The sequence below is a fragment of the Chiloscyllium plagiosum genome, unplaced genomic scaffold, assembly GCF_037043375.1.
Source record: "Chiloscyllium plagiosum isolate Xiang-an unplaced genomic scaffold, Cpla_swu_hap1 HiC_scaffold_27, whole genome shotgun sequence".
NCBI classification, from domain to species: domain Eukaryota; kingdom Metazoa; phylum Chordata; class Chondrichthyes; order Orectolobiformes; family Hemiscylliidae; genus Chiloscyllium; species Chiloscyllium plagiosum.
Genome location: NW_028270165.1, coordinates 8,596,528 through 8,610,201, shown reverse-complemented (window position 1 = coordinate 8,610,201; position 13,674 = coordinate 8,596,528). Strand labels below are relative to the sequence as shown.

The following is a 13,674-nucleotide window of genomic DNA, read 5'->3' as shown; positions in this document are numbered from 1 at the left end:
ACAATCTGACATTGACACTTGATTAATCAGGACCTGGATGTTATCGGCCTTTGAATGTGTGTGTTGTGCTCCAGAACTTTGTTGTTCACAGTTTTTAATGTTTATCTTCCCAGTCCCCTGTATCACTTGCTGAAAATGTTTAATCTGCGCCGTGTAATCCTTTCACTATCTGCTAATCAGAATAGCATTTCTTTGTTTTACCTAAATTATCTTGATCTTGCATATGTCAAGCCTCAAGCCAATTTCACTGGAAACCTCCTCCAGTTCAAAAACCAACTGTTAATGATGGCTCTGTTTTCTGTCACGTAACCAATTTCAGATCGATGTTGTTAATGTTTCTTTTATTCCTTCAGATCCAGGTTTCGCTCACAGGGCTAGAACAGAAATATCACCAAAGACATTTACCAATCTACGTTCATCCTATCGATTGTATTAGCATCATCAACACTTCTCATCAAAATAACTCGAGAGACTTTCATCACAATTTTCTGTGAACAGTTCTACATTAACTTTGCTGAATGAACCCCAATTTTTTTGAAGTGGCTCCTTATTTTCGGCCAAAATTATTAATCTCTCTCTACGTGGAAATGGATCTTTCTCACCCGCTCTATCTCTCATCAATGTGTGGAGTTCAGTTCAATTTTCCATCAGCCTCCTCTGTTCTGATCAAATCCAGGGGAACAGGAAACATTGGGGTTATGATGCGGCCATGACAAGCCCAATACTCACCTTTCCTGTTGGACCCATTCGATGAGAAATATTAGACCACAACTTGGGGCCTCGAGTTGTGGCCGAACATTTACGTTGCCGCCTTACACATCCTTTGCGGGCTCTCCCGCCCATGTTGGAATCCTGCTGAATGTGCTTTCTTCGCTGGCGATTTTAAATGACTTCCTGTTGGTTGCATTATGCTCAAACTTCACAAAACCCGTCTCAATAAAGCCACGTTTTCTCACGTCTGGGAATTTATTGCCATGCAGGAAACTCGAGTTCTGAACAAAAACCGTAGCACACTCAAAACGTCGGCTCTGTTCACCTTTCCACAGATTCGATTTCCGGGCAGGGAAGAAATTTTCAGAGGAGTTGTCAGCATGCATCCTTATCTCCCTGGTAGTCTAGTGGTTAGGATTCGGCGCTTTCACTGCTGCGGCCCGGGTTCGATTCCCGGTCAGGGAAGCAACTTTCTGGGCGTTTATAGGTTGCCCGTTCTTCTTAAATGTGCTGTGCAGTTATTTATTGATCTACGAAGTTCCTGGATGCTGCAGTGTGTCGTGGCTTGTTGAAATAGTGTCCTGATTGAGATTTGTTTGTATGTGTAGGGATGATTGCTTCTGCAGTTAAGTTCTTGGATCGTGTGCGTTGTTTTCCTGTCGAGGCTGTTTTGAATTTACCATTGACTGTTCGTTCTCCTGTGACATCTAGAAATGGCACTTTGTTGTTGTTCTCCTCTTTTGCGAATTTTATGCCAGTAAGGAGATTGTTGATGGTGTTGTAGGATTCTTCTAATTTGTTTCATTTTGTGCTGACAAAAGTGTCATCACTGTAGCGGACCCAAAGTTTGGGTTGGATCGTTGGAAGGGCAGTTGGTTCGAGTCTCTGCATTATTGCTTCTGCGAGGAATCCTGATACTGGTGGTTTCGTTGATTTGTTTGTTAGTCTTGTTACTGAATATGAAGTGGGTGGTAAGGCACAGCTCCACGAGGTTGACAGTGTTTTCTTTGCTGATGAAGTTGGTGCTGTGTTTGTGTCTTTGGTTCTTCGAGTAGTGTCTTCAGTTTTCTTTGGCCACGTTGATGTTAATGGATGTGAACAGGGCTGTTATGTCAAAGGACAGCATTATTCCATCCTCTTCTATTTTGGTGTCTTTGGTGTTCAGGAATTCTTGGATGGAGTAAATGGAGTGGCGTGAATCTTCGACTTGGTGTTTTCGTCTTCTGTCGAGTTCTTTGACTAGTCTGTATATTGGTGTTCCAAGAAGTGAGACTGAGGGCCTGAGGGTTTGAGGAGGAGGAGAACAACAACAAAGTGCCATTCTTAGATGTCACAGTAGAGCGAACAGTCAATGGGGGAACTTCACACTAGCATCTACAGAAAAACAACACACACAAACCAAATACTTAACCACAGAAGCAATCATCCCAACACCCACAAACGAAGCTGCAGCAGGACATTATTTCAACGAGCCACTACACACTGCAGCACAGAGAAACTATGAAGAGCACAAGAGGAATACGTATATAGTGTTTTTAAGGAGAACGGGTACCCAATAAACCCAGTCCGCCGATTTCTCATTGATGCTTCCAAGCTGACTCTCAAAAATTCGTTTGGCCCTCCATTCTTTCCTGTTTGTTTTTTGCGGGTTTTGAAACCTTTCGCAATCCTCTGACTGAGTATTGGAGTTGGGAAGTTATGTTGTGGCTGTATAGGACATTGGTTAGACCACTTTTGGAATATTGTGTGCAATTCTGGTCTCCCTCGTATCAGAAGGATATTGTGAAATTTGAAAGGGTTCTGAAGCACCAGTGGGTCCACAGAGGGGAAGAGGCCCTTCTGCTGCCCTGAATGTGGGAAGGCCTTCAGTGATTCCTCTGCCCTGCTTACGCACTAGTTGGTCCACGCCAGGGACGGCTGTTCGCCTGCCCTGAGTGCGAGATGGCCTTCAGCAGTTCTTCCCACCTGCTGAGACACCAGTGGGTCCACACTGAGGAGAGGCCGTTCTTCTGCCCCGAGTGCAGGAGGGGCTTTGCTCTTTCCTCCGACCTGCTGGCCCTTTGGTGGGTCCACATGGGGGAGATGTCGTTCAGTTGCCCTAAGTGCAGGAAGACCTTCAGCAATTCCTCAGCCCTGCTGAGGGACCAGTCCATCCACACCGTGGAGAGGCCCTTCAGCTGGCACGACTGTGGGAAGAGGTTCATGTTTTCCTGCAACTTGCGGAAGCACCAGCGGGGGCACCAGCGCTCCCAGCAATCAGATCCCACCGGTGATGCTGCCTTCGGTCACACCCCAGGACTGAACCTCCTGCCAGTTCTCACAGTGGGTGCAGTGGGAGAGTAGGTGGGATGTTTTTGTTTTCTGCTGGACTGCAATTGTCTTCCCCACCCCCCCACAACCACAACCCCATGGTGCCTCAGGGTTAGCACTGCTGCCTCATGGCACCAGAAACCCAGGATCAATTCCACCCTAGGGGGTCTGTGTGCAGTTTAGGGAAGGTAGGAAAATAGATCTGAGTAGGTTACTCGTCGGAATATCAGTGCAGATGTGTTGGGCTGAAGGACCTGTTTCCACATTGTGGGTGTTCTACGATCCTATGAGCTTTGCTTTCAGTGGAGACTGCTGCTCATTGAGCCCGGGACTGTACATTGCCAATGAAATGATCCAGAGAAACCTAAGACCGCAAGACAATCAGAGCAGAAGTTAGGCCATTCGGCCCGTCGAGTCTACTCTGAAATTCGTTAGTGACAAAAGTAGTGCACATGAGATTAGCTTCAGTGTGGAAACAGGCCATTTGTCCCAACAAGTCCACACCGACCCTCTGAAGAGTAACTCATCTAGACCCATTTCCCTCTGACTAATGTACCTAACTCTGTGGGCAATTAAGTATGGCCAATCCACATGACCTGCACATCTTTGGTTTATGGAAGAAAGCAGGATCACCCACAGAAAACCCACGCAGACATTGGGAGAAAGTGCAATCTCCTCACAGACAGCTACCTGGGTCCCTGGCACTGTGAGGCTGCAGTGGTAACACTGAGCCACTACATGTAGCCCGAAGTAGGCAAGCAGGAGGTTATGAGAATTCAGCAAGCCAGACAGCACCAGGATGTGGAGTCATCAGCGTTTTGAGTATTAACCCTTCTTCAGGACTGAAATGTTGACTTGTCTATGAGAAACGATTTACGGGAATGTTGCAGGGGTTTGGAGGATTTGAGCTAAAGGGAGAGGCTGAATCGGCTGGGGCTGCTTTCACTGGAGCATTAGAGGCAGAGGAGTGATCTAAAGAGATTACAAAATCATGAGGGGCATGGACAGGGTAACAGACAAGATCTTTTCCCTGGGATGGGGGAGTCCAGAACTAGAGGGCAGAGGTTTAGGGTAGAAAGTAAAATATATTAAACGGACAACTTCTTCATGTAGAGGGTGGTATATATATGAAATGAGCTGCCAGAGTATATGGGTCAGGTGCTGTCAAATGAGACTACATTAATTTAGGGTATCAGGTCAGCATGGACAAGTTGGACCGAAAGGTCTGTTTACATGCTGTACGTGTCTCTGACTACTGGTCCTGATGTAAGTTTAAAATAAAGTCCAAGTAACTTTGAATAGTTCAATCTTGTTGAGCTCACCTCCTGAAAAGTTTCAAATGAATCCCGCTGAGAGATACTGTTTAAACATGCTGAGTTGGACAAAGTATCCCATCAAGTTCAACACAGACCCAGAGTTGAAAAAGTCAGAAGTCAGAACACCAAGGGGACCAAAACTGAGAGAGATCTAGGGTTCGGGCTATTAGCTCCTAGAAAATGGAGTCGTGGGTAGACAGGGTGGTGAAGAAGGCTTTTGGCAAGCTTGCTTTCATTGGTCAGAGCATTGAGCACAGAGTTGGGACGTCTTGTTGCAGCTATCACGCATGCCACACAACAACGATAGGCGTGGCCCTGCCCCCCTCTGACTGGCTGTCCCTTTGAATATCTGGGGGAAGATTCGACCCACCTGCCTGTGTTTGGCTCATATGTACTTATCCAAATAATTTTAAACATTGTAACATTACCTGCATCCACCACTTCCTCTGACAGTTCATTCCATACACGAACCACCTTCAATTTAAAAAAAGTTGCCCCCACCCCCATCCTTTTTAAATCTTCTCCCTCTTATCTTAAAAATATACTCCCAAATTTTGAACTCCCCTATCCTGAGGGAAAAAACCAAGGTTATTCAACTTATCTTTGTCCCTCATGACTTCATAAACCTCCATAACCTCCACCCTCAACCTTCGACACTCCAGTGAGAAAAAGTCCCAGCCTATGCCGTCTATAAATCATTCTGGCAACATCATAGTTAAAAAAGGTGAGCTTTAAGAATTGGCTGAAAGGGCAGTGAAGATTCAACCAGCTGACAGTGGATCTGAAATCACATGAAGATCAGACCAGGTTCGGACACAGGAAACCAGATAAGTTTTTACAACAAACCTCAACGGTTTCATCATTAGACTCTTAATTACAGATTTATATTGAATTCAGATTCCACCATCTGCCGTGGTAGATTTTGAACCCAGGTCCACAGAACATTACCTGGGTGAATAGTCTGGTGACAATAAAGTCGGCCATCACCTCCCCTGAACACATTGGCTTATTGTCTTTCGCGGTAACAGAGGAGCAAGAGGTTTCAGCAGCTGTTAAGTTGTTGATATTACACAAGGGAGCATCAGCACTCTCAGTAATGGCACATACTGAAGCCAGGGCCCTGTATCAGAGGTAAGGGCTCGGGAACCATAAGAAATAGGAACAGGAAAATGCCAATCAACCCCTTGAGCCTGCTTCTCCTTTTAATAGGATTGTGGCTGATCTGACATTCCCCACATCCACTTTCCTGCCCTTTTACTGTAACTGTTCATCCCCCGACTGATCACGAATCTATCGATCCTAGTTTTAAATGTGACATGAAGGCTGTTACTTGAATGGGGGAGGGGGGAGCTAAGGTCGAACTTGGGGACTAAAACAATGGCTTCACACTTCACAATATTTAACTAAGGGAATGTTTATTGTTTATAGTTAAAAATTCCTGAAGAAGGGCTCATGCCCAAAACGTCGATTCTCCTGCTCCTTGGATGCTGCCTGACCTGCTGGGCTTTTCCAGCAACACATTTTCAGCTCTGATCTCCAGCATGGCAGTCCTCACTTTCTCCTAGAGAATCCCATGGAGTTTTACAGAGTGACACAGATGTACAGCACGGAAACAGACCCTTCAGTCCAACTCATCCATGCAGCCCAGATATCCTAACCTAATCTAGTCCCATATGCCAGCACTTGGCCCAAATCCCCATAAAACCTTCCTATTCATATACACATCCAGATGCATTTTAAATGCTGTAATTATGCAGCCTCCATCATTTACTCCAGCAGCTCATGCCATACATGCATCACCCTCTGCGTGAAAAGGTTGCCCCTTAAGTCCCTTCTATATCTTTCCCCTCCCCTCCCTAAAACCATGCCCTCTAGTTCTGGACTCCCCCACCCCAGCGAAAAGGATTTGTCTATTTGCCCTATCCATATCCCTCATGATTTTATAAACCTCTATAAGGTCATCCCTTAGACTCCGACGCTCCAGAGAAAACAGTCTATTCAGCCTCGCCCTATAGCTCAACCCTCCAACTCTGGCAACATCCTTGTAAATCTTTTCTGCACCTTTTCTAGTTTCTCAACATCTTTCCGATAGGAAGCAGACCAAAATTACATGCAATATTCAAAACGTGGCCTGACCAATGTTCTGTACAGTGGCAACATGAGCTCCCAACATCTATCATCGATGCTCTGACCAACAAGGAAAGCATACCAAACGCCTTCTTTACTATCCAATCTGCCTGCGTCTCTACTTTTAAGGAACTATCAATCTGAACTCCAAGGTGTCTGCTCAGCAACACTTCCAAGGAACTTACCATTAAGTGTAAAAGTCCTGTTCTGATTTGTTTTTCAAAATGCAGCACCTCATATTTATCTACATTAACTTCCATTTGCCACTTCTCAGCCCATTGGCCCATCTGATCAAGGTGCCGTTGTAATCTGAGGTAACCTTCTTTGCTGTCCACTACAACTTCAATTTTGGTGTCATCTACAAACTTGCTAACTATACCTCCTCCGTTCACATACAAATCATTTATTTAAATGACAAAAAGTAGCGGACCCAGCATCGATCCTTGTGATACCCCATTGGTCACAGGCCTTCAGTCTGAAAAGCAACCTCCATCACCACACTCTGTCTTCTGCCTTCTAGCCAGTTCTGTATCCAAATGGCTAGTTGTCCCTGCATGCCATGAGATGAAACATTGCTCACCAGTCTCCCATGCGGAACCTTGATGAACGCCTTACTGAAGTCCATCGCTCTGCCCTCTCCAATCCACTTTGTACTTCTTCAAAAAACTCAATCATGTTCGTGAGACATGATTTCCCAAGCATAAAACCATGCTGACTATCCCTAATCAATTCTTGCCTTTCCAAATACATGTAAATCCTGTCTCTCAGGATTCTCTCCAAAACCTTGCCCGTCACGGATGTCTGGCTCTCCGGTCTATAGTTCCCTGGCTTTTCCTTACCACCTTTCTTAAATAGTGGCACCACATTGGCCACCCTCTAGCCTTCCGGCACCTCACCTGTGACTATTGATGGTGCAAATATCTCAGTGAAAGGCCCAGCAATCAGTTCACCAGTTTCCCACAGAGTTCTAGGGTACTCCTGATCATGTCCTTGGGATTTATCCACTTTTATGCATTTCAAGATATCCAGCAATTTCTCCTCTGTAATATGGGCATTTTTTTCAACATGTCACCATCTACTTTCTCACATTCTATATCTTCCATGCCCTTCTCCATCGTAAACACTGATGTATAATATCCGTTCAGTATCCCCCTCCTCCCCCCCCCCCCACCCCACCGCCCCCTCCCCGCCGATCTACTGCAGCTCCACACAAAGGCCGCCTTGCTGATCTTTAAGGGGCCCTATTCTCTCCCTTGTTATCCTTTTGTCCAGAACGTATTTATAAAAACCCTTTGGGTTATCCATGATTCTATTTGCCAAAGCTATCTCATGTCCCCTTTTTGCCCTCATGATTTCCCTCTTTAGTATGCTCGTACCGCCTTTATACTCTAAGGATTCACTCGATCTCTCTGTCGATACCTGACGTATGCATCCTTCTTTATCTTCACCAAAATCTCAATTTCTCTGGTCATTCAGCATTGCCTACACCTACCAGCCTTGCCTTTCACCCTAACAGGAATATACTGTGTCTGGACTCTTGTTATCTCATATTTGAAGGCTTCCCATTTTGCAGCAGTCCTTTAGCTTTTGAAAGATCTTGCCTAATACCTGAGTCTTCCTCCAATTTAGAACTTCAACTTTTAGATCTGATATATTATTTTCTATCACTATTCTAATGTTAATAGAATTATGGTTGCTGGCCCTTAGGTTTTGCACCCTCGCCAGTATGTACATCCACATTGTGAATTAGAAAATTTCCTTGTACACACTTAACAAATTTCTCTATTTGGCGGATAGGTAAATGGGCAGGAGTTATACCTTGGGTCAACTCTTCCTTCATTCCCATCAACCCTAACCCCTTCCCATCCCAATAGTCCGACGGCACTTTCCCCTGCAACTGCCGAATGTGTGACACCAGCCCATTCACCTGCTCCTGCCTCACTATCCAAGGGCCCAAACTTACCTTCCAGTCGAAGCAGCACTTTACCTGCTCTTCCCACATCCCAGTCTACTGCATTTGCTGCTCACAATGTGGTCTCATCTACAATAGGGAAAACGAAGCATAAACTGGGTGACTGCTGCATAGAACATCTACGTTCTGCCCGCAAAAGGATCCTGAGCTTCTAGTTGCCTGCATATTCCACACCCCACTCTGTTCCCTGGCCAACATCTCTGTCTCAGGTTTGCTGTATTGTTCCAGCGAAGCTCAGCACCAGCAGAACGGAGAGCACCGAATATTTCACTTGGGGACCATACATCCCTCTGGTCCCAATATCGAATTCAATAATTCTAGGGCCTGAAATCCATAGTATCCTCGTCCCTTCCACACACACCAAGCCTTGATATCACATAGTCTGTCATTACACACTACCTATTCTTAGCCATGAAAAGTCTCCATTCACCCTCCCACGCGGATCGTTATCAACTCCCTTTCCTGTCCAACAGTTCTTCCCTCGCTTTGGGGTCTGTCATGATCTATTATTTATTGCATCCGCCTTGCTCCCACGATATCTCCTGCGTTTGAACGTTCTCCCGATCACCATCAGTTCTGTGGAAAGATCACCGGCAATTACTGTTATTTTTGTTTCTGATATGCAGCGTCCGCAGTTCTTTCAGCTTTTTATTGAGGTAGAGTTGGAGATTGTTTCGAGAGACAGAAAGTGAGGGGGGGAGAAACAGAACAGACATGAACTGTTGATCTCCGTTGTCACTCAAAACTTAAAATCATTGTCGTGCGATCACTTCCCTTAAGCATGAATAGCGGTCAGCAGCTGTTTGTGACGCGCCGGTAGCGTGTCTGACTCCAATACAGAAGGTTGCGTGTTCTAATCCCGTCAGGCTCCCTATAACCAGCTTCTTATTCTTCAAATCAAGAAAGGCGGACGTTCACTCGGGATGTCTGTTGAGCCAAGTCTTCTTTACGGAAACTTTCGATCACAGGTGAAGCTTTGCTGTCAGTTTGATTTGTGAACACTGTGTCAGGGAGGTGGTGTGCCCATTGTTTGGGTAAATGCTCAGCACCCCCAGTTCATCACGGGATTTAAACACAGTCGTCTCCCTCTGGGCAGCCACTTCGTTCAGTTGGTGACAGCGCGGTGTGAATAACATAATACTGATACTTTTACAACATAGTCCAGAGACTCCCAGGTTTATGTTTCAATCTATCAGGAGAGTGATAGCGAGTTCAGATAGAAATGTTTCCCAGCAACAGCAAATTCTTTCTTTTCACTGGACACAGTTAAAATTATCCTTTCTCAACAGAAGGAGCGGAAACTACAGTCTGACGGCCCCTCTCCACATTAACGGTGAGCCTGAGTTTTATAAACGGTGTCAGTAAAATCCAGTGGCGGACACTGATTTGGTCCAGTCGATTTTTTTGCCAAGCGTAATTCACCGAGAGGATGCTGCTGTGTGAAACAGCGTGGGGAATTACTGCAGGGCCTCCTGCGCATGGGACACACCGCAACTGATGTGTTTCACCTTCACCAGTTTATTCCCATCTCAGAGAAGAGAGGTTTGATGATTCGGATCATAGCAGCCAGACAGCGGACAGGAGAAGAGCACTCAGCCCTTCACAAGCTTGTCACCACAGCTGGGTCATCGTGGTCCGTGTATCAGTATGGGATAGTAATCTGCATCTACTGACTGGAAGCACAGCAAATTGGAGTGCTGGTGGGACTATCACACAGGAGAAAACGGCTTCGACCTATCAACTGGAGTGGTTCCCAATGCGCAACTCCGCTCACCTCAACTGAATAACTGTAAACAAATTACTCAGTGATTCAAAGCAATACTCGGTTTTGAATCTGCATTGTGTCATGTACCTTCGAGAATGACGTCAACACACCTTCATTGATGTGATGGAGTATCCTGTTGGGCAGAATATATCCGTTGTCAAATTTTCCACGTTCTGTTGGTCCAACTCCGATTTCACTCAGAATCACAAAATGTGTGACAGCGCAGACTGAAGCCATGCAGCCCACCTTAGCTCTGCTGGTTCAACACAATATGTAAATAAGTGTCTCATTCTGTCTCCTTCTCCCTGTAAATCTGCACATTGTCACATTGAACATGCCCACCGAATTCCCTCTTGTGTCCATTGAATCTACCTCTTGGTCACTGTCAGACAGGAACTTACTGACCCCACTCCCTGTGAGAAAACGGTCTTCCTAATGTCCTTTCAGGCCTGGGAGCGTTTTCACGACATTATTTCCTCTGTCTAAAACCCTCATGACGTGGAACACTTCAATCAGACCAGCTTTCAGCCTTGTGTTCACCAAAGAGAACTGCCCCAACTTTGCAATCTACCTTCATGACCGACATTCCTCATGCACGGCACCATTCACTTCAACTTGTTAAGCGCTGTCTGCAGTCACTTCACTTCCCCGCTTCCTGAAGTATCACCCTCAGAATTGAGCGTAATACAGCTGGAGGATTCATTCAGGCTCGGATTGCGCGGACGAAAATCTGCAATACTTGGTTTCACTTTGAACGTCGTGCAACCACCCCCGCTCCACCTCTTCAACCAGCTGAGTCTTGCTCAGTGTGAAATACATTTGAGATTGCTCTAAGAATTGCAAGCGGCAAAGAGTTTCCAGAACAGCTGCTTCTCATTCTGTCTCCCTGCTGCTCTTTGTCCCGGGCCCTCTCTACTGGCAGAAAGTTGAACAATTTTGTTTCTAAACTTTTCTCTAACACCGGAGTGACCAGTGACAAGCATTGCCCTCCTCAACACAGGATACAGAGAACAACAGAAGACCACTCAGACCTCCACGAGGTTGTCATCTCAACTGTGCACATTGGGCCAGTATATCAATGTGAAATATTTATGTCGAAGTTTTTGGGAAAGAGATGAGAAGGCGAGGTGCAGGGCTGTCCTGACCCAGGGGGAGGTTTCTTTGATAAACTGTCCCGGGAGCTTCCAGCCGTACCGTGACGTCATAGGGCGAGCCCCAGGTGATGGCCTGCAGCTGTTGTGACACAATAACGATGCTGGCCCCGGAACATGAATGCGAATTAGTTCATGAGTCACGTGGTACTGAATCATTCTATGGAATGTTCTTTCAACTTCACGGATTTATATATGAGAGGAGGTAAGTGGGCAGGGTTACCCCTCGGGTCCACTCTTGCTTCACTCTCAACACCCCACACCCACCTCCCATTGTCCCAAGGCACTTTCCGCTGCAACCGCTGAATGTGGAACACCTGCCCATTTACCTTCTCTATCCTGAATATCCAAGGGCTCGAACATACCTTCCAGGTAACGCAGCACTTTACCTGCACATTTGCCACAACCTAGTCTACTGCATTCGTTGCTCACAGTGTGGTTTCCCCAAAGTAGCATGAAGCATAAACTGGGTGACTGCTTCGCAGAACATCTCGGTTCTGCCCGCAAAAAAAGGCCTTGAGCTTCTGGTTGCCTGTCACTTTAACACGCCAACCTGTTCTCTGGCCAACATCTCTGTCTCAGGCTTGCAGCAGTGTTCCAGCAAAGCCCAGCTCCTGATGGAAGACCAACGCCTCATTTTCCACTTGGAGATCCTATAGCCCTCCAGTTTCAACATCAATATTGTTTGGACACGAACTCCCCCATGCCCTTGACCCCTACCACACCCACACGAGGCCTTGTTATCACATCGTCTGCTGTTACACACGACTTATTGTTAGCCAGGAATAGTCTCCATTAACAGTTAGTCACCCTCCTGCACAAATCGTTATTCACTCCTTTGTCCCTTTAATGTTCTCCCTCTGAATTGGTGGCAAAGAGAGCAACGTGGACTGATATCCCTGAGCCAGCTGTTTGTCCCATCTCCAGGAACAGGGTTCTCTCCACTGGTGGATAATTAAACCATTTTTCTGTTACGCTGACGTGAGGAGATTGTGTAAATATAAACTTTTCTAAATCCCCACCTTCCGTTGGTCAAACTGTGAGTTCACTCTGAATCGCAACACGTGTCACAGCGCACTTGGAGGCCCACCTTAGCTCTGCTGGTTCTTCACAGCAAGTAAATGAGAGACTCTATGCGTATCATTCTCTTGCCTTCTCCCTGTAAATCTCCACATTGTTACTTTGAACATGACCACCGAATTCCCTTTTGTGTTATTGAATCGGCCTCTTTGTCGCGGTCAGACAGGGATTTACGGTTCCGAACCACTCCCTGTGCGAAAATGTTCTTACTAATGTCACTTTTACTTTTTTTTCCAATGCCTTGAAATCTCTGCCGATTTTTTGGGTAATTGAAAGGATTCTCATTCCTGCACATGAGGCAGAATTTATTTAATTTCTAACGTAAAGGACTGCGGATGCTGAGAATCCGAGTCAGAAAGAGAAACTGCTGGAGAAACTCAGCAGGTTCGGCATTACCTGTGGGAGAAAACAGAGTTCTGAAGTATTGTCTCTGATTCTCTTTCCACCGATGGTGCCTGACCTGCTGAGTTGCTCCTGCAATTTCTGTTTTTGCTTTTAACTGAAAGTTCATTTCATCTTTCGGGATGAAACAACCAGATACGCCATGTGCACATATTTAACCCTTTCTAAACCTGTGAAGTGATTGGATTCAAACAAACCCATCAATAATTCACTCTTTCTCAGCTCCACAGGCAGAGAGACCTGGGAAGTGAAGCTGTCAATGTGGTTCTTTATTCATCGTCCGAGTGGTTAATGCGATGGACATGAAATCCATTGCGGTTTCCCCACGCAGGTGTGAACCCTGCCGACGACAAAATGAAAAATGTCGTCAAAATGAAAGGGAGACTGTTCCCCGGCTTCACTCACATTTGAACTGGTCGGGAATCTGCAACCCACTGCCTGTCAGGGTGGAACAAGCAGATACCCACAGAGCTGCTTTTGAGGCTATGAGCCAAGTGTTTGGAAATGAGACTAGAACAGTGAGGAGCGTGAAGTCGTGATCGAAATGAAGCAGGCACCTGAGGATGAAGGTGTTTTATTTGCCAGTGAAAGATACTGCTTCACAAAGTTGGGACTATGGAAGGGAAGCAGTGACGGTGATTATCTTTGGCTGTTCACCTTGTGAATGTTCCCATTGCTGCGCATGTACGTGTTAATGTCAGAATTCTGCAGCATGGCGGTATCAGGTACGCACAGGGCCGGGGGCGCAATGGATGACGTATCTGACTCCAGCTACCTGTTTGAAATGCAGCTCACAGCTTCTTCACACACCCCAATTAATCTTTCCCATTTTCCTGCAGC

General features: G+C 46.0%; 1 protein-coding gene and 1 non-coding gene across 2 annotated transcripts in view; both read left to right on the top strand.

Moving 5' to 3' along the window:
* The window catches only part of LOC148143016 (uncharacterized), a 37,196-nt gene extending 23,951 nt beyond the window's left edge, over positions 1-13,245 (top strand). Inside the window, exon 2 of the mRNA XM_087975773.1 lies at positions 13,166-13,245. Within this exon, the coding sequence (XP_087831899.1) occupies positions 13,166-13,245 (80 nt within the window). The remainder of the gene's footprint in view (positions 1-13,165) is intronic.
* Positions 1,105-1,176, top strand: trnae-uuc (transfer RNA glutamic acid (anticodon UUC)). The gene has a single exon. It is a non-coding gene; the product is annotated as a tRNA-Glu (tRNA).
* Positions 13,246-13,674: the final 429 nt, after the last annotated feature.